This window comes from Solea senegalensis, linkage group LG17 (assembly GCF_019176455.1).
Source record: "Solea senegalensis isolate Sse05_10M linkage group LG17, IFAPA_SoseM_1, whole genome shotgun sequence".
Classification (NCBI taxonomy): domain Eukaryota; kingdom Metazoa; phylum Chordata; class Actinopteri; order Pleuronectiformes; family Soleidae; genus Solea; species Solea senegalensis.
In genome coordinates, this window is record NC_058037.1 from 20,083,059 (window position 1) to 20,102,391 (window position 19,333).

General features: G+C 41.9%; 2 protein-coding genes and 1 pseudogene across 2 annotated transcripts; 1 reads left to right on the forward strand and 2 right to left on the reverse strand.

The window, feature by feature from the left end:
* Positions 1–757: 757 nt before the first annotated feature.
* LOC122783914 lies at positions 758–19,085 on the reverse strand (annotated as a pseudogene).
* Positions 10,530–13,228, forward strand: LOC122783913 (cytochrome P450 2K1-like). Its single transcript, XM_044048878.1, has 3 exons — positions 10,530–10,757; positions 10,831–10,993; positions 13,165–13,228. The coding sequence occupies exons 1-3, from the start codon at positions 10,560–10,562 to the stop codon at positions 13,203–13,205; spliced, it is 402 nt and encodes a 133-aa protein (XP_043904813.1). The 5' UTR covers positions 10,530–10,559; the 3' UTR covers positions 13,206–13,228.
* LOC122783912 (cytochrome P450 2K1-like) lies at positions 13,104–14,108 on the reverse strand. The gene is made up of 4 exons (XM_044048877.1): positions 13,976–14,108; positions 13,704–13,888; positions 13,423–13,564; positions 13,104–13,342 (listed from the first exon to the last, which is right to left on the reverse strand). The coding sequence occupies exons 1-4, from the start codon at positions 14,106–14,108 to the stop codon at positions 13,155–13,157; spliced, it is 648 nt and encodes a 215-aa protein (XP_043904812.1). The 3' UTR covers positions 13,104–13,154.
* Positions 19,086–19,333: the final 248 nt, after the last annotated feature.

The following is a 19,333-nucleotide window of genomic DNA, read 5'->3' on the forward strand; positions in this document are numbered from 1 at the left end:
ATTAAGTTGTACACTGACTACTTAACATTGTAGCAAAGTGTCATTTCTTCAGTGTTGTCCCATGAAAAGATATAATTAAAAATGTATAAAAATGTGAGGGGTGTACTCACTTTTGTGATATACTGTATATATATTTGTATGCTCTTATCAAAGGTTGTTCAACCACCTTTTATTAAAGCATCAAACGTTAACTGATTGGAAAACTAGTTGGTTGTCATCACCATGTACCATGGCCGCGTGGAAAGGGAACCTGGCTTGTAACTGCAGGGTCACCGGTGTGGTACCTCTGGTCCCAAGTCTGGATAAACTGAAAGGAGTTTAAAGAGCAAATGATCCACTATGGTGACCCCTAGAAATGGAAAAGCCCAAAAAAGAAACCCTTGCCATGGACTGATGTAATCATCCATCCATGGCGGCCCCTCACAACTTCTATCCCAGTTAATCAGTGGATCAATTTCCTACCAGATACAACCACTACAGACTCAACTACCATCACACCACGAACTCCAGTATCATAACTCCTTCACAGGCCACTGCACATTATCCAATTCACTTATGAAGCACATTTAAATATAGCATTGTTGACCAAAGCGCTGGACATTTAAGGAAACAGAGCACAACTCACATACTGAGAGCCACTTTCTCCTCAATAACACTTTATTTTACAAAAAAAAACTTTTTGAAGTCAAGAGGGAACTCAATTTGACGGCTGAAAAAGAAAAAGATAAAGAAAAAAAAAGAAAAAGAAAAAGAAAAAGAAAAAGAAAAAGAAAAGTTTATAACTGGGACATGGGTTTTTTTTTTCCGAATGCAGAAGCATTTTCAAAGGGGGACAACACACAGTTTATGTGGTGACGGGTTGAGGGTTAATCCCACGCGTGGAGTCAGATCCAGATCGTCCTTGGAGACTCCAGGAGCAGGAGAGAAACGGAAGCGCTGCAGGAGGGTGGAGAAGAAGAGGAAGAGCTCCATCCTGGCCAGACTCTCGCCGAGACAAATCCTACGACCTGTTGACACGGACAGCGGTTCAGAAACATCCACGTCACGTGTTTGAATACGTGAACATGAACATAGAGTGAGAAGTTTCCCGATCACACCAACCTGCAGAAAAAGGCATGAAGGCATCTCGCTTGACAAACTTCCCATCTTTGTCCAGGAAGTGGGCGGGATGAAAGGAGCGAGGTTTCTCCCATTCATCCTCATCGTACAGGACCGACGTCAACAGAGGAAACACTGTGGTTCCCTGTTCACAAGAAAGGAATTAAGTCGCTTAAAATTGCAGAGCTTAACATTTAAATATAAATGATGTCAAACAAGTTCACACAGTGTTGATTAAGTGCATCAACTCTGCATGACTCCCTCAGTGTTTAGATCTCGTGTCACCCGGCGACATTCCCGCACTGCACACAGGAAGGGAGTGACAGACGCAACAGCAACAATGAGCTAGTAAAGTGAGACGACCGCGCAAACAGTTTGAAAACACAAAGAAGCTCGACCATGAAAAGTTTAGGGAGTGAATTCTACTGCTCAAAAGAACCCGGCCATTCAGCAGTTTTGTCTGCCCATCCCTGCTCTGCTGCTGCATACACACAAACGCTCCCTCAGTTGGGTCTGATCGTTTTGCTTGACAGAGCCCGTTTTCAGATGAATGACGCAGCCATATCCAGACTTCAGAGTAGTGCTGCTATAGACAATAACTTTTCAAAGTTCACAACTAATCAAATGTTTATCACAAAGACATTTCGAAGGAAATAAGTAGTTGTTTTAACTTTGACAGTTCCACCATGGCTCGACTCAAATCTAATCCATTTTTTTTTGCTTTTTCATCCGCGATGGAACCTGGTACCTGGTGTTTTTTTTAGGACCTGCTCGGATAAGACTCCAAGCGAGCTGTTGATGTGAAATGTGACATCAACAGACTGCTGGCAACTGATTGGTCAGAGAGTGTCGTCACTGGAAGAGTCATGAGCACGACGACCGACACGAGAATCGAAGAGAACAAAGCCAAACTGTAAATCAGTTAAAAAGACTTAAAAATCCCTTAAAATATGTGTTCATCTCCAACATTTAGCAAAGGAAATGTCTAAAATGTCCATATTTAACAGAGGAGTCTGGTGTATTTAGCGATGTCGCTGCTGAAAGCCGGCGATCATGAGCTGAATCCCAACCCGTTCAGTGGTATTTCAGTTCAGTGACTGTGTCAGAGCATAGAAAGAAATAGAGGTGGAAGAGGAATTTATACAGAGTTTAATATGTCTGTCCAGTCTGACCTTCTTAATGCTGTAACCATTGAAGGTCACGTCTTGGGTCGTCCTGTGAGGCAGTGCCATGGGGACAATGTTGGCCAGTCTCTGGGTCTCATGGATGACGGCGTCAACAAAGGGCAGGTTCTTCCTGTCTTCAAGCTGCACTGGACGAGTTCCTATCACCCTGCTCAGCTCCTCCTGGACCTGGTCTGTGGATAGAGAAGATGTTGCTGCTTGGGCCCAATTCCATTTCTCTCTTGTCAGGAAACGTCTTCCACATCTGAGGAGTCTAGTGCACCAGTTTATGGTATGTTCAAGAGACTGCACCAGATCGACTTAACTGTAGCCTTTTGACAACCAACTTCAGCTATGAGCTTTATGGCTGATCTGGGAAATACTTCATACCTTCCGTTTGAATTGTGTCCCTCAAAAGTCTCAGTTTGACCTTACACTTCACCAGACCCCACTACCTCAATGAGAATCTGAACAATGCAAACGGGGGTGGGGGGTTAGGGCTAAGGGTTAAGGAGTGTACGCGTGTCCAAGTTCCTCACCTTGTATCTTTGGATACTTGGCCATCAGCAGGAAACCCCACCTCAGTGTTGTTGCTGTTGTGTCAGTGCCAGCGGTGAAGAGATTCATGACAGTAATCAGGAGGTTTTTATCGTGGAAGTGACTGTCGCCGACTCCAGATTCCTGCACATAACGACGAATCAGAACAATCAATCAAACACACGAGCTATGTTGCTTTATTTTGAATGAATAACTAATCATACCTCCTCATGCAGTTTTCTTACTTGCACACTTGTGAGTCTACTTTTTAAGTGGGAAGACGCACTGATCGGTCACTGATCGGTTGTGGTCATGTGATGATTTGGTGCAATCGTTATGTGGAGAAAATCATGTGGGTAGCTAGGCTTAAGAGTCCAGAGGAAGGGCAGAAGTCGAGTTCTCTTACTCTTATTTCATTTGAAATAATAATAATAATAATAATAATAATAATAATAATAAAAAGAAAGTTGTGGTACATTTGCTGACCTCCAGATTTTGCTTTCGGACCAGAAAGGCGTCCACGAACCCTCTGCACATCTGTGGGTTGAGGGTCTCTTTCAGTCGACCGAACAGCCGTACGTTCTGGTCGATGTTGGCGTCTAGAGCTTCATTGAATTTCTTGTTATAAAATAACAGTTTACCCAACCATGGGAAGGTGTTGTAGAGCTGTTGAAAAAGATATATATAGACAACATCTTAACTCAACTTAATCAGTTGAGTGGAACAATTTGGTCAAAGTCTAAGGTCTTAATGTCTTAATGAAATACCTGCATTGATGCAGAGCCCGCAATCTGGACGTTCTGGTTTGTTCGTTCCACCAGTGATGTAAACTCTGGATCATCATATTCAAATCTGCTGCCATAGACCATGGAGCAGATGACATTGGAGACGGCACAGTTCATTGGCGCAGTGGTATCAAAAGCTTCACCTGCAACAAAAGAAAACAAATGGGAAATTAAAAAAAAGATTTTATACTTTTGAGGATATCTTGTTTCTTCTTTTTTAAATCATAGACCTTTAAATTTCTTAAACACTTCAACGAGGTAGTCACATTCCTCAGTGATCTTGTCCTCACAAGCCCTCTTGCCCATTCCAAAATCTCTCAGGTTCGTCAAAGCAAAGCGCCTCATTTCTCTCCATGAATCTCCGTTGGCCCAGACAACCCCTGAAAGGACGTATAATGAACACAGTAGGCGAAGGAAGACGACGTAGAAAAGCTCTGTGTTTTGCTTACTTGTTCTTACCATGTCCATGAGACGTCTCCTTAAAGATTGGTGGAGCGTCTCTTTCCCCAAACTCGTCAGCCTTGTTGACAAGAGCCTCTTTCACAGCCTTGTATCCTGCCAGAACCACCACCTTGTTAGATCCAAGGTAGACGGTGAACACTGGTCCATATTTCTTGGAAAGCTGAGGGTAAGGGAGTAATGTAATGAGAGATGGAAGCAGACAACACCACAAACTACCTTACAGGAGACCAACTCCAGCCACATCCTCACCTCCAGGAAGGTATTGAAGGGTCTATCAAGGTCCAGCTGCAGCATGTTTCCAAGCAGGGGAAGTGGTTTTGGTCCTGGAGGTTCATTGCCCTTCCCTTCTGAGCTGAAGCTCCACGTAGAAATAAAATAGACGAGCAGCAGCACCAGCAGAGCCCCCAACAGTGAGCCAGAGCTGAGGGACGACTGGAACACAACCTCAAATATCCCCATCGTGTACCTGCCTGAGTTTGGTTTTCAGTGTATTGACATACGGACAGAGGCCTTTTGTAGCTGCCAGAAAGACACAAAACCCAACCCACGACAGGAGGAGGAGAGAATGGCAAAGGTTACCCACGTACCCATTCAAGCACTGTCATGATAGGATGTTAAACTGCACCATCATTATCAAATCAATGATTAAACAAATATCAGTGACTTTAATATCAACTGCAGACTGGGCAACTCTTATCTTTATGGACATATGTCTCTATGAGGATTTAGGATCAGAAAACTAGAGTGTGCAGAGATTGCTGTAGTGCTGGAATAATACACCACACACACACACACAGGGAACTATGTCCCACTTACTATGGTAAATGTTTGTCTCATTTTGTTTTTGGGAAAATCAATTTGGGGTGAAAAGTCATGACATTGTAATACATTAAAACATTCATCCTGTGAGTCTTTTTAATTATTATTTATTTATAATTATCATGTACAAGCGTAGACTTTAAGTTATGTCAAAGCTGTGCAACTTGGGATGCACTCAATTCAACCTGTTGTGATACTCACTGCACTGTTTACTTCCAGATTATCACACATGTAATAGCTAACAGAGGACTAGAGGCATTTAACAAACATGGACAAAATATGGCACTGTGGTGTTACCAAACATCTGCAAAAATGGGCGTTAGCCCCCGATGCGCGATCATTTTGACATGGTTGCAATGAATTATCAACTGCTTCAACATGTGTGCAGGTGAATTCAAGAGGGGTAGAGAAGGCCTTGAAGATGACCCAAGGTCTGGACATTCTGCCACAGTCACCACCCATGAAAACATTGGTGTTCACCACACAGTGATGGATGACAGACAGTTAATCCGATAGCCAATCCTGTGAAAGCATCTCCCGTGAAGGAGTGGAGAACATTGTGCACAACAAAATTGGCATCCCACAGGTTTATGCCCAGTGGGTGCCACAGCTTTTGGCCCCTAAGCAAAAGTACACCAGGCTGGTGTCGCAGGAGAACTTGGCACTCTTTGAAGCAGATCCAACTGGTTGAGTCTTGGGTCCACGACTCCAGGCCAGAGACAAAAGGTAGTCCATGCAGTGGAAATATCTGCTGTTGAGGACTTTCAAAATGACTACTACAAACAGTTCATGTTGTGGTGTTTCCAAATATCTGCAAAAATAGGGGTTAGCCCCCCCAAGAACAATCATTACGTGGAGAACTTGACACGTTTTGAAGCAGATCCAATTATGCCTCTGTCTATGAGGGCTTTGGGTTGGAATGGAACCTGTCTTAGCTGGTTCTGGTTGCTATTCTCGAGGATTGGGACGTTGACACAAAACGTCTTTGTGGTGCTGTCATTGAACTAAAGTAGGAAACATGAGTTTAATACAACATCATTTATTTATTTTTGTCTGGTTTTGTGAGACAGAAGTTATGATTGAAGGTTTAGCTGAACAATCATGATCATGTTGTTGTTGTTGTTATCAAACCTCAAAGTGATTTTATTGAGTCATTGGTTTGCCATAAAAATAGCTGTGCTCATACACACATTATGTAGTTGGTCTCATTTTTGTATTTGCAGAAGACAGAACCAAAAAAAACTAATCAACTAACTGTGGTTGACCAAAGAGTCTATTTTCACAGTTTCCCTTTCTTTGTGACCTGCGGCGGCGGCTGCTGCTGTTAATGCAGCTGCTGTTGCTGTTGCAGCTGTGGCGGCGGCTGCTGCTTTTAATGATAATGTAGCCCAGTTTTCCCACCCACTTTTTAAAGATTGCACACTTTCATGACTTTCATGACCCAAATCACAGTGTAAATTTTGACGAGAGCAAATTTTGTACATTGTTCAAATTTTGTACATTGTTCAAATTTTGTACATTGTTCAAATTTTGTACATTGTTCAAATTTTGTACATTGTTCAGATTTTGTACATTGTTCAAATTTACAACCATTTGAATCTGTACACGAATCATTTTCCTCAGACGTTTAGTAAAACATCATTTTATGCACGTTACATAAATCTTAGCTCTGTAGTTCTATAAACATGTCAGAACTGTCTTGTCTAAACTTAGAACTTGATACTTTCTCTTTCTCACCACCCCCTTGTCCTTTCTCTCCCCCCTTTCTGTCCCCTTTCCCCCATTTGTCCTTCCACCCCAACCTGTCTAGGCAGATGGCTGCACGCCGGGTTCTGTCAGAGATTTCTTCTTCTGTTAACCTTTTAACAGAAGAAGAAATCTCTGACAGAACCAGTTGTTTCCTCTCCACTGATACCGAGTGCTTGTTCATTGTGTGAACTGTTGGGTTTCTCTGCTCGACAGTTGAACTGAATTGTCAAGAAATGCTAGTGACGGACAGATTCTCTTTGCGGCAGCAGTGTCATGTGGTCTGAGTGAAACCATTCAACCCATGAGATAAACAGAGTTTTAAGAGAGTGATACGCCACAGGTGTCATATCGTTTTCTATTTACGTGAGAATTTTTGTCACCATGGAGGTCAGAAATGTGGTTGTCTCACTGACAACATCTTAGCCTTAACTGGTAAAACACAGACTTTCTCAGGTTTATTTTATCTCAACATGCTTTAAACAGAAGTTTGTAAACCACTCTCTCTCCCACATTTGGAAAAAAAAATCATGAATTATTCCTTCAAAATAAGAGACACCAAATTTTGCTTGTGGCAAATGTATAAGAAGTGTGCACACACTTATGAGTGTGTGAGGTGAGTGTGTGTCACTCACCTTTGCCTTTCTAAGTCCTGGCCAATGATAAACTTTACTGGACCAGTGTGATTGCTCACCTCATTACATAATGCAACACGAGCCAAGTGAGGACAAAGGTGCACTCAGGTTTTATATTAAACCTGTAAGTCCTGTAACTCAGTTCTCTGTGGGACAGCTATACAGTCGTGTCCCGGTGGACAGGTCCCGTGTGTTTATCAAAGGAGAAAATGTTTTTAAATCACACTTTTGTATTTTTGTGTCAAGTGTTATGCTGATGATGTTGTTGTTTTTGTCTTTGTGGTTATGATCGTGCCAAATGAGTTTTTGTTAGTTTGCTTGTCTCAATGTGACTGAAATAAAGGTTATATATTATATTATATTATATCACAATATGTTATATTATATTATATTATATTTCATTACATTATATTAGATAACATTATATAACATTACATTATATCATATTATATAACATTACATTATATTATGTAAAATATGCTTTCTTCTATGTAGTTAACAAGCGCCTCCTTTACTGTCTTTACGTTGACCTGTCTGTCAGTCCATGTCTCACAAAGAAACATTCTAACGTTACATGTATGATTGAAACAAAGAGTGTAGACACTGTAGACAAACACAAGGTCTTTACCTCTGTGAATGTCCTCTGAGGTTTTATTGTGGTCCAGCTGCAGCAGGTTCCCGAGCGGAGACGTGGCCTGGAAAGTTCTTACTGCTGTCCTGAGATCTGGACCTGGTGATGAGGACCAGGAAGGTAACAGGGAGACAGAAGAGAATGACAAGAGGGAGAGCTCTGACGTCTCTACTGTGGGGATGAAGAAGTGATGAAGGAACTAAATATAAGTAACATTTACCCTTTTCTTTGCAATCAAAACATTTTTGTGCTAAAAAAAACATGATCATGTTCTAGTTCAGGTCAGTGTGACATGAGGTCACACGTTCTTCAATAATTCTTTAAAAAGCCCAATAACAATGTTGATAAAACTCGGCGGAGCAAGGAAGCGGCAGCAAGGAGGTTAGGCGGGAGTACAGAGTTCAGTGGAAAAATGTTCTGCGACATATGTAAAAAAGTGAATACTAGCAACGGATTTGTCCGAGGATGCACGAACATGCAGAAATCAGCATTAACTGACCACAAAAGTAGCCACAGCCACCTTGAGGCTTCGAGGGTGCTCAACCAGAGTGGCTATGATTAAGCATGTGGAGAAATCACAGGTTGCCTGCAACGAGGCATTAAAAACACAACTTAAGTTTGTGCTACATATGGCTAAAACAAACACCCCGAGCCACCTGTATCCTGACCTGATAAATCTCTTACAGTCTGCCGGCTGTCCAAACTTTAACAGTGCACACACATACACCCATCATGAGACAGTCAGTCAGATGGAGGAGGCCTTAGCGGAGACCATAACCAGTGATATTGATGACCGCATCGCCAACAGCAGATATGTTGGAATAATAGTAGATGAAACCACTAATATCACAGTGGATAAAATGCTAATCACATACCTGACACTTCAACAGAAAGCATCACAGCAAAAATAAACTTACATCAGCGAGGATCTCACCTGGTCTCACAATGCACAACAGAGGATTAAAAAAGCATGTCATCCAAAATTCTCAGCAACTTCTACAGATGCATGGTCGAATGCATCCTCACCAGCTCCGTCACAGTCTGGTATGGAAACTGCACTGTCCAAGACAAGAAGGCCCCTCCAAACAGCACAGTCCATCTCTGGAGCAGCCTTCCCCTCACTTCAGGACATTTACTCCACCAGGGCCACAAGAAGAGCACACAACATCATAAAAGATGTAAAGATTTACATTACACATTACCACACACCCCACATACCTTTACACCTCAGCCCCCCCACACACCCGCAACACTGAACTGCCGACATCACTTCACACACACTGCTGCTGTTAAAAACCCAAATAATTGTGCAATATTGTCCGACTTCTTGCCTTACTATAGATCTGTTTTAAGATTCTATTTCTGTTTTTTATACTTAAGTCAAATATTTAGTCTAAGTTTATATTTAAACATGGGTATATATTTTTAGTCTGCACATTTAGCCTTGATTTTATTCTAGTTTTTTTAATGATATATTTTTTTAGTGTTTCGGAGCAACCACTTGGTGTCACTAGAGTGTTGGGTTCTCCTATGTGTTTGTATGTTACCTCTGAATTAAGTGCAGTAAACGTGGCTACAAGCCTTGACTAGACTGAGTCTCAATGCATCTCTTAGCTATATAGAACAAACACAACAGTAGTGATTATGGGGAACATGCAAATTAAGAATTTCATTGTTTAGTGTGACAGTCTATTTTAAGTGAGCCACAGCCAACATCTGAAGAAGATCATGAGCTGGACGACTGAGAACCTTCACCAACCGCAGCTTCCAAGAATAATAATAATAATAATAATAATAATAAACGCACTTAGATGGAATTCTTTTGGTTGTGATATACAACTTCACCCATAGATGCCACTAAATCCTACACACTGGGCTTTTTAAAATCAGTCTCTTGCTATTTTTACCTTACATTTTTTACTTTTTTACTTTACAAACCGTGGCAAAAGTGGAATGTGTGCGTTCTGTAGAGGCGGAGGCAAAGTTCTCACCCAGCTGTGGGGAGATGATGGTCTGTAACACAGTAAGTGTGCAGGTCAGTGTGACACGAGATCATAGATTCGTTCATGAAATGCAAATTTCACTGTAACAAGTTGTTTAAATGTTAGAGAAGTTCTATTCAAGAAAACTTGAATAGAACACTGACAAGTAATTTTTTTGTGTTATTGTGTGTAACTTAGTGCCTAGCCAAGTCTTTGTTAACCCTAATACTAACAATCGCTAACATTAACAACAAGTACCGGTGTCATATCAGTGCTACCACTGGGGTCGCTACATTAAGAAACACTCCTATGGGTCATATTTTCTTCTTTGTCGCTTCTGTAGCTTCGTAAAAGAAATCTCAACTTTTTTTCTCCCCCTAACTTTGCCTGAGGATAAGAAACTTAATGTTGCCATCGTCCATTTCTGCAGAACAATCATTAATGTGAGCTCACGCTTCCGCAGTTAATCCGTTATTAAAGTCATGGCCAAGCACAGATGTTAAACACTAACACACATCACTGACAGTCTTCAGTGATGTGAAGCGCGTCAGACATTCGGTCGCTCCGTGAGAACCTGACATGTCGAATCACTGTGATGATTAACATTTATCGTGATGTCTTACAATGATTCACCGCTTCATGATGCGGCTCCACCTTCTACACGTAGAGCCACTCACGTTCACCTGACGTCTGTTTGAGACATGGAGACGCCTGGTGCTTTCTTCGTCTCCCGGTCAGGGGCTGCTACCGTCCTCCTCCTCCTCCTCCTCTCCACCGTCTCCACCTCCAGGTCCAGCTTCCAGGATGGCAGGAGGCGTCCTCCAGGACCCAGACCACTTCCCATGCTCGGAAACCAGCTGCAGCTGGACCACAAGAAACCTCAGAAGACATTCATGGAGGTAAAGACCTTTTTCTCATCCACACTCCTGCTGCTTCTGCTCTGTGTAACACAACAGTGTGTCCTTATGTCAGTGGTCCAAGGAAAACGGATCAGTGTTCAGAGGCTTTATGGGACAGAAAAAAGTGGTGGTGTTGTCGGGATTCAAGGCGGTGAAGGAGGCGCTCGTCAACTACGCAGACGAGTTTAGAGGAAGAGACCAGAAGCGGATTGTACATGAATATAATCAGGGGCATGGTGAGTGGTTATTGATAATGTCTTATCATATTTAAAGGTAGCAAATGTATTCTTATAAAGAAGAAGAAAAACAGATGAGTCTAGTTGTTCAAGCTTCCAGTCGCATCCGGATATGGAGGACCCCTCCTGTAGGGGAAATATCACCTTTGTGTCACCTTTATTTTGAAAGGGAAGTCACACTGAGACTCTTAAAAGTGAGACCTAGCCAAGACCGGATCACTTTGCCACAGAAACAACATCGTCATCAGCATAACAAGAGACACAAAAACACAAAAGATGATCTAACGGTTAACTTTAGGGGCCCTGGACGCCCGAAATAAATATAATCTCACACTGAGGGAGCGAATGCTAATGTACGACATGTCAAAGAAAGTTCAACAAAAGTCTCTGCAATGTCGTCTTTTTCTGTGTGGCTTCGACACTCACCGAACAACATCATCAGAGTGATACGTGGTTCCCCAAGCTATGGGTTGTGGGCCCCGTTGAGTAGAGTCCAGTAGAAATTACAGCAGAAATTACCAAACTATCAACTAATTGTTGCAGCCCCGCTGCAGTCATAAATTCTCCACTCATTGTGTTTTTAATCCATCGCATTGACGACGCCAACAACAAACAGAACCTGCAGATGTTCAGCCGTCTGAAAGAGACACTCGTCCTCAGACGTGCAGAGGCTTCGTGGACGCGTTCCTGGTCCAGAAGGACAATCTGGAGGTCGGAAAAACACACAAGGATCTAATCTTGTGACGTTGGCGTAAAATACAGTTTTAAAAACTGGGAAACTGTCACTCCAACTCTGTGATTGACTTCCAGACAAACCAGAGATATTACACTGGTTGCAAATAAGAAATAAATAAAAAATGTTTGGGCCCTTAAAACATATGCTGCGACCCGTTTGTGGGTCCCGACCCAGTGGTTGGGAAGCACCGATCAAAAGGATTCAAAACTAATGAAAAAATTGGCCTCGCCTTTGCAACATTAAAGATGAACGTATTTCTGAACTTTCAAACCGACATCCTCGGATAACTGCAGTGACGTGTGGTCACCTGCAGGGGTCAGTGGCTTTCAGGCAAACTATTAACATACATTTGTATAAAAAATATTCCTGTAGGATTCTTGTTTGAAAAGTTAAGCCAAGAAAGTAGAATGAACATAGCAATGAACCACCAGGGGGCGACGCTGCTGGTTGTTATAATAATACAGGAATTCTGTGACTTTAAAACTTTTAAACAAATCTCCCACGGCCCATCTGTGGATCACTGATCACTGAAAACAAACAAGAAAAATGAATGGAAAAAAATAATTGGCCTCACCTTCATGACGTTAACCTCCAACATATTTCCAAACTTTCAAACTGATTGAAAATTGACGTCCTTGGGTAACTGCGATGACTGGTCGTTCCCCTTCCAGTAACCAAGATTACGCTGAAGAAAATTCAGCGTAATGGAATTAACAGCAAATAATAAGAGAAAAAAACAATATAACAGTCACAGACTATGAAGCGAGGCAGCACACAAGTTGTTGACATGAACAAAAGGACACTTTCTTGATGAATCTATTCGTCCATGAAATGTCAGAAAAGTTTGTGGACAAACCTGTGCATTTATTTGTTTTATGGAGCAAAAAAACCCTGAAAATATTCACATTTAAGAAGCGGTTTTTATAGTTGCTATAAAAAAGTGACTGAAACCAGCTGAAAGACGTAGGAAAAGATGGCGACCAAATGGCAATGATATTATTATTAAAATAATAACAAAAACAATAACAATAATAGTAAGAATAAAAATAGGACAATCGTTGGAAATGCTGAGTCAGCATTTATTAGGGTCAGCTCATAAAAGTAAAACAACTAAGAGGAAAAACCTCTTAAAAGAAAATGTAGTGCAAAAGTTTCTTTAAAGATAAAATGACTTAAAATGACCTGATTTAAACTCTAAAAGGGACAAAACTGTTGACCGTAAATGTGTCCGCTGTGACCGACACACTTCAATAAGCAGGACTTAAAACAACCACTAGATGGCAGCATGTATGTGCCCATATGTAGTCAGAGCTCTATGTCGATGATACCTCATCATAACTATACTTCTCAAATACACAGGGCAACACACATTTGTACAGTTTTCTTTTTAATCACTTCTATGCAGATGATACCTAACGATATCCCTCACATACAGGGGACAGCACAAAGCTTATGAGCTGGAGGGCACAGGGTTAAGCCCACACAAGGGCTCAGATCCATTTCATCTTCGGTGAGTCCAGGCGCGGGAGTGAAGCGGAAGTGTTGCAGGAGTGTGGAGAAGAAGAGGAAGAGCTCCATCCTGGCCAGACGTTCTCCGAGACAAGCCCTGCGACCTGTTCAGGAGAAGGCCAGTGATGAGAAACACTGCAGAGGTGAACGCCGTCAGGCGCTGACCATACTCCAGCAAACAAACCTGCAGAAAAAGCCATGAAGGCGTCTCGCTTGACAAACTGTCCGTCTTTGTCCAGGAAGTGGGCGGGAAGAAAAGCGTGAGGTCTCGCCCACTCGCTCTCATCGTGCAGGACAGACGTCAGCAGAGGAAACACAGTTGTCCCCTGTGGGCGATGTTTTCACACAGTGTGAGCTCATACAGAAATCATACAGTTTCTGAAAGACAATGAGTCTTCATGGACCAGCGTGAATTTATTATTTTGTAGTTTTATCTTCTCGTTGATTTTTGATTTTTACTCTGACCTCTTTAATGACGTAACCCTGGAAGTGGACATCTCTGCTCGTCCTGTGAGGCAGTGCCATGGGTAAGATGTTGGCCAGTCTCTGTGTCTCGTGGATGACGGCGTTAACAAATGGCAGGTCCTTCCTGTCTTCAACCTGCACCTGGCGACTTCCTATCACCCTGCTGAGCTCCTCCTGGACCTGGTCTGAGACACAGAGACAAGGGACAAGCATTTTTCTCTAGCTCCATGTTGTTATTATAACGCCATGAATGTGTGGTCTAAGCTCCTGACCTTGGATTTGTGGATATTTTGCCATAAACAGAAGAGCCCATCTGAGAGTCGTCGCAGTGGTATCAGTGCCGGCAGCAAACAGGTGAATAACGGTCATCAGAAGGTTTTGTTCATGGAAATGACTGTTGGTCATCTTAGATTCCTGCACGGACACAAAAAAGCAAGGAAATCTTGATGTAGATTTGGAATCATGTCCCTGGATTTACAGAGATTGAGGAGTTTTATTTTAGTTTTCCAGGCCACCGCCACTCAGACCCAAACCTATGACCCAGGGTCATAACAGCTGTGTAGGTTCATGTTGTGAAAACTGGCTTTGAGCAAATCATTTGAACTCAGCTGTGTTCAGGTGAACATTCAGACATTCAGTACACTGTGTGCACAATTATTAGTCATTAGATTGTATTTTTAAGGATTCATTTTATTATTGAACAACTACAGTGCTACAGACGGTGAATCCAAAATGTTAATGAACCCAAACCTGAATATTTAAGAAAGTAAAAGTGAGGTTTTGTCTTTCTTAGGAGAATATATATACGTGCACAATTATAAGGCAACTATTAGTGTGCAGAATTATTATGCAACTAAATGAAAAAAACAAAATTTTCCCATCTCACTTGTTTATTTTCATCTGTTAAAGTGAGAATAATGAAACTCACAGACACTGTTCAGAGAGGTGTACTGTTTTCCTTCACTGTAAATCTCCTTTATAAGCAGGGCCCACAGGTTCTCAGTAGGGTTTAGGTCCGGTGAGGAAGGGGGCCATGTCATTCTGTTGGTCAGACTGTCCTCCAATGAAACGTACATATAGGGCGTATGCAGGAATTACGACCTATGTTTGCGTTTTCAAAACCAGTGCCCCTAGCGGTTGTATACATAACAGCAACCACTTCCGCCTTAGACGCGGTATCTAGTAGCTTCGCTGATGTCGGCACCGGCAGTCGGCTCAGTGGCGAGAGCACTTGCGCCGGAGCGCGGTCGACAATGGTTTCGATTCCGAACTATACCACCTTTTTAATATTTTTTAATTTTTACTATCTAACCCTGTCTTTTTTGCCCTAACCCTACCCTCAGTAACATCTGTGCATATTCGAGTTAAATACTAGTAAAAACATATCTTTACGTCGCATTCAGGGGTTTGAAGAAAACGACCCACAGTCACGTTTTCAGAAAACGACCTATATGTACATTTCAGTTGGAGGACAGGTTGCATTATGTTTTCATCCTTTAGGCCTTTACTGCCTCGCCACGCAGTGGAGTACATCGATGATGCGATGGAGCATTGTCCTGCATAAAAATCATGGACCACTGCTTGAAGAAAGTGTCTTGGCAGTAGGTTTGGGAGTTGATTTTGAGGCCATCTTCAACCCGAAAAGGTCCAACTAGTAATACCAGCCCATACCAGTACCCCACCTCCACGTTGCTGGCGTCTGAGTCGAAGTGGAGCTCGGTGTTCGTTAATGATCCAGCCACAAGCCCAAGAGTCACTCTCATCTCATCAGTCCTTTGACAAATCTGTCTTCACATATTTCTTGGCCCAGTCTTGACGTTTCAACTTGTGTGTTTTGTTCAGTGGTCAGGCTTCAGCCTTCCTTACCATGGCCATGTCTCTAAGCACTGAACACCTTGTACTTCTGGGCTCTCTGGGTAGGTTGCAGTTCTGGAACATGACAGCACTGGAGGACAATGGGTTCCTGGTAGCTTGACGTTAGATTCTTGTCAAATCTTTGGCAGTTAATTCAATGCGTTTCTTGCGACCCTGTTGGCTATTTGCAACAAAACGTTTGATGGTTCTGTTGTCACGCCCCAATATCTTAGCAATTTCCAGAGTGTTGCATCCCTATGAAAGACTTTTTACAATTTTTGACTTTTCAGAGTCCGTTAAATCTCTTTTTTGGCCCATTTTGCCTGAAGAAGAGAATCTACCTAATAATTATGCACACCTTGATATAAAGTGTTGATCTCCTTAGGCCACACCCTCCCTCATTACACAAATACACATCACCTGGTATGCTTAAATCCAATAAGCACTCAAGCTTATACAGCTTAAAGTTTTTCCTTTCACCCCAACCGGTCGAGGCAGATGACCGCACATCTCTGAGCCTGGTTCTTCTTCTGTTAAGAGGGAGCTTTTTCTCTCCACTGATGCCTAGTGTTTGCTCATTGTGTGAACTGTTGGGGTTCTCTGCTCTCTTTGATGTTGTCTATGTGCAGTGCCTTGAGATAATGTATGTTATGATTTGGCGCTATACAAATAACATTGAGTTGAATTGAATTGAAGTTGGAAAAGATGCATAAAAATGATGATATGGCCAAAATACTCACTTGCCTAATAATGGTGCACACAGTGTATAGAATAGGTTGGGGATTGTCAGAACCTTCACCAAGGTGTTATTCTTGGTGAAGCCGCTTGACAAATGTCTACTGGGATGCAAACAGCTCTACCTGTGCACCTCAAGGGTTAATCAGTATCCGTAACACTGACAGAAGGTTGCACGGATAACTTTGACCTTGGATACATATGTTGCATCATAAATTAGACGGGTTTGTTTGTAGCTCAAATCATTGGTGGGATTTTTGGAATCTGGACTTTAAAAAATTGGCAGCCACACAGGAAGACCAAAGTTGACCTATTACCAGTGACTATTTGGGGTTTTGCTCAACATTTGTCCTGACCACATGGCTGCTCACGACTGCTGCCATAAAGCACTCATTGTATACTGTGAGGTACTCAATCTTTATATCAAACAGGGTTATAATTTAATCTAAAAGTTAAATGTAAAAACTGCAGGTTAAAATACTCACTGAGAACTATAGCCATTAAAAGTACATATACTGTAAGTGCTTCCAAACCTCCAGATGTTGCTTGCGAACCAGAAAGGCGTCCACGAATCCTCTGCACATCTGCGGGTCATGGGTCTCTGTCAGGCGACCAAAGATCTTTAGGTTCTGTCTCTTATTGGCATCAGCCAATTTGTCAAATTTCCTCTTGTTGGCAAACAAAACACCAATCCAGGGAAACATGTTGTACAACTAAGAAATCACAAATACTCGTCAGTGTTTACATCAGTGTCAACTGTTGATTCATTGACTCAGATAGACAATGATGTGAAGTGACACCTGAATGGAACGAGAGGCCAAAAGAAGATTGTTTTGGTTGGTTCGCTCAATCATGGACGTAAACTCTGGATCATCGTATTCAAACCTGCTGCCGTAGACCATGGAGCAGATGATGTTAGAGACAGCGGAGTGAATTGGTTTGGTTATATTTGAGGCTTGACCTTCAACCACACAAAAAAAGACAAAGAAAAACAAAGTCATAGAAACGACAAATCTTACACTGGCTCGAAGAAGGGCTTGTCATGTTTTTATGGTACCTGAGGGCCACCGTAGTTTCTCATATACGCACAACTTCACCCATAGATGCCACTAAATCCTACACACTGGGCTTTTTAAGTCAGTCTATTGCTATTTTTACTTTTGAGCAAACCATGAGAAAAGTTTGATTTGTGCTTTCTATACAGAGGAAAACGCCGAAATGTGACATTTTGGCAAAAGGTTTCAAAAGAGTAACATCCCATTCACTGCAAAGTTCTCTTGAGACCTGTTCAAGTCCAAACACTGGACGTTTGGTTGAGGAACGTTCCAATTCCTTGACAACATGCTGGTGTGTTTTTATGCAGATGACGTGACAATGTTCCCAGTTCGCTAGCATGTTTACATTTGATATTATTTATGTCTTTGTAAATAACATGTGAAGTTTAGTTTAAGGATCGTGACAGCTCCATGATCTTTATGCAGATGATGTTTTATTTAACCTTTACTTTACTGCGAAGTCACATTGACGTTGGAATTGTTTTTTGCAAGTAAGAACTTCATCTCAGTATTGTACAACACTTACCTTTGAGTCGTTTTAACTCTTCAATCAGGTACCGACACTCCTCAGTGATTTTGTCTTCACATGCCCTTTTGCCCATCCCATAATCTCGCAGCGTTGTCAAAGCAAAGCGCCTCATTTCTTTCCAACTATCTCCATTGGACCATAAAACCCCTGAGACGAGGCATTTCAACAAAAGACAGTGAATTATAAATTGAGTGCAGATGAAACCCTGTGGTTTAAACGCTGAAAGGTTCAGTCTTCAGACTCACCATGTCCTTGGCTGACGTCCTGTAGAATCTGATCTGCGTCTCTTTCTCCGAACTCCTCGCCGTAGTTCACTAGAGCCTCCTTTATCGTCTGGTATCCGGCCAGAACCACCACTCTCCGGGGTCCAAAATAGACGGTGAACACTGATCCGTATTTCTTTGAAAACTGAAAACAAACACAGGTTTGACTTCCCAACTTGTGTTCAGATGAGAAGCCTCTAACATCTGAAATAATAAGACTCATTTGAATGAATAATACAAATGGTAAATGTTACTATATTATTTTGAGCCTAACTTATGCAATAAAAAAAACAAAGAGCATGTGTGAGTGATAATTCATGTTCCCTCCTGTGAGGTGGTTTTGTTTTTGGCAGCGTTTGTTCGCCTGTTCGTCAGCAGCATCATTCAAAAAGTAAACAATGGATGTATGAACGCGGCCCAAGACACAAATGAAGAGATTTTGGTGGAAAAAGTTTCCGGATTCAGGATAAAAAGATAAAACTAACAAGTTATTCTTATCTCACTTACATGCTGTAGAAATGTGATTATCATGACATTTAAGAGTATAATTATAAGCGACTGGACTTTGTTTTCAGACAGTTCTTCAGTTCCAGTTTTTAAACCTTGAAGATTGAAAGACCTGACTGTCCTTCACAGACATCGTGAATTTTTCCTTGAAGTGAAAATCCAATAGTGCAACAATAAACACAACCCAGTGGCTTTCATTACCATCAGCAATGTGTGGCTGAGGTTCTTGAGGTCCAGCTGCAGCAGGTTACCCAGCAGAGGAAGCGGTCTGGCTTTCCTGACGTCCTGAGCGCAGGAGCTGCAGCAGGACAACCAGAGTCCCCAGCAGTGAGACAGACGTGGAGGTGTGGAGAAACACATCTAATATCCTCATGTTTAAAATCCAAATGCCGATGTGGCTTTTGTTTTTGTCGACTTTGCCTCTGAACCGCAGCTGCGATCTAGTTCACATGAAAGGGTCTCTACATTTATATAAGTGCCTCTGTTAAGTCTCCCAAAAATTAACGAGTGGTGAAAAAAAAAGTCATGATAATCTGTTAAACATTTGTGTGACAATGATTTACCAGGTCAGAGCAAACTCGTCTTTTATGTGACAAGTCACGTTGCACTTCCTGTTTTTAAATCTGTTTTTTAAACTCCAGTAGTATATATATATATATATATATATTTATATATATATATATATAT

Coding starts and splice junctions, on each gene's coding strand:
- LOC122783913 (XM_044048878.1), top strand. CDS start 10,560: ATGGAGACGCCTGGTGCTTTCTTCGTCTCCCGGTCAGGGGCTGCTACC. Junction 10,758..10,830: donor CTCAGAAGACATTCATGGAG/GTAAAGACCTTT, acceptor TCCTTATGTCAG/TGGTCCAAGGAAAACGGATC. Junction 10,994..13,164: donor TGAATATAATCAGGGGCATG/GTGAGTGGTTAT, acceptor CCTCACATACAG/GGGACAGCACAAAGCTTATG.
- LOC122783912 (XM_044048877.1), bottom strand. CDS start 14,108: ATGACCAACAGTCATTTCCATGAACAAAACCTTCTGATGACCGTTATT. Junction 13,889..13,975: donor AAAATATCCACAAATCCAAG/GTCAGGAGCTTA, acceptor TCTGTGTCTCAG/ACCAGGTCCAGGAGGAGCTC. Junction 13,343..13,422: donor CTTCATGGCTTTTTCTGCAG/GTTTGTTTGCTG, acceptor TCTCCTGAACAG/GTCGCAGGGCTTGTCTCGGA.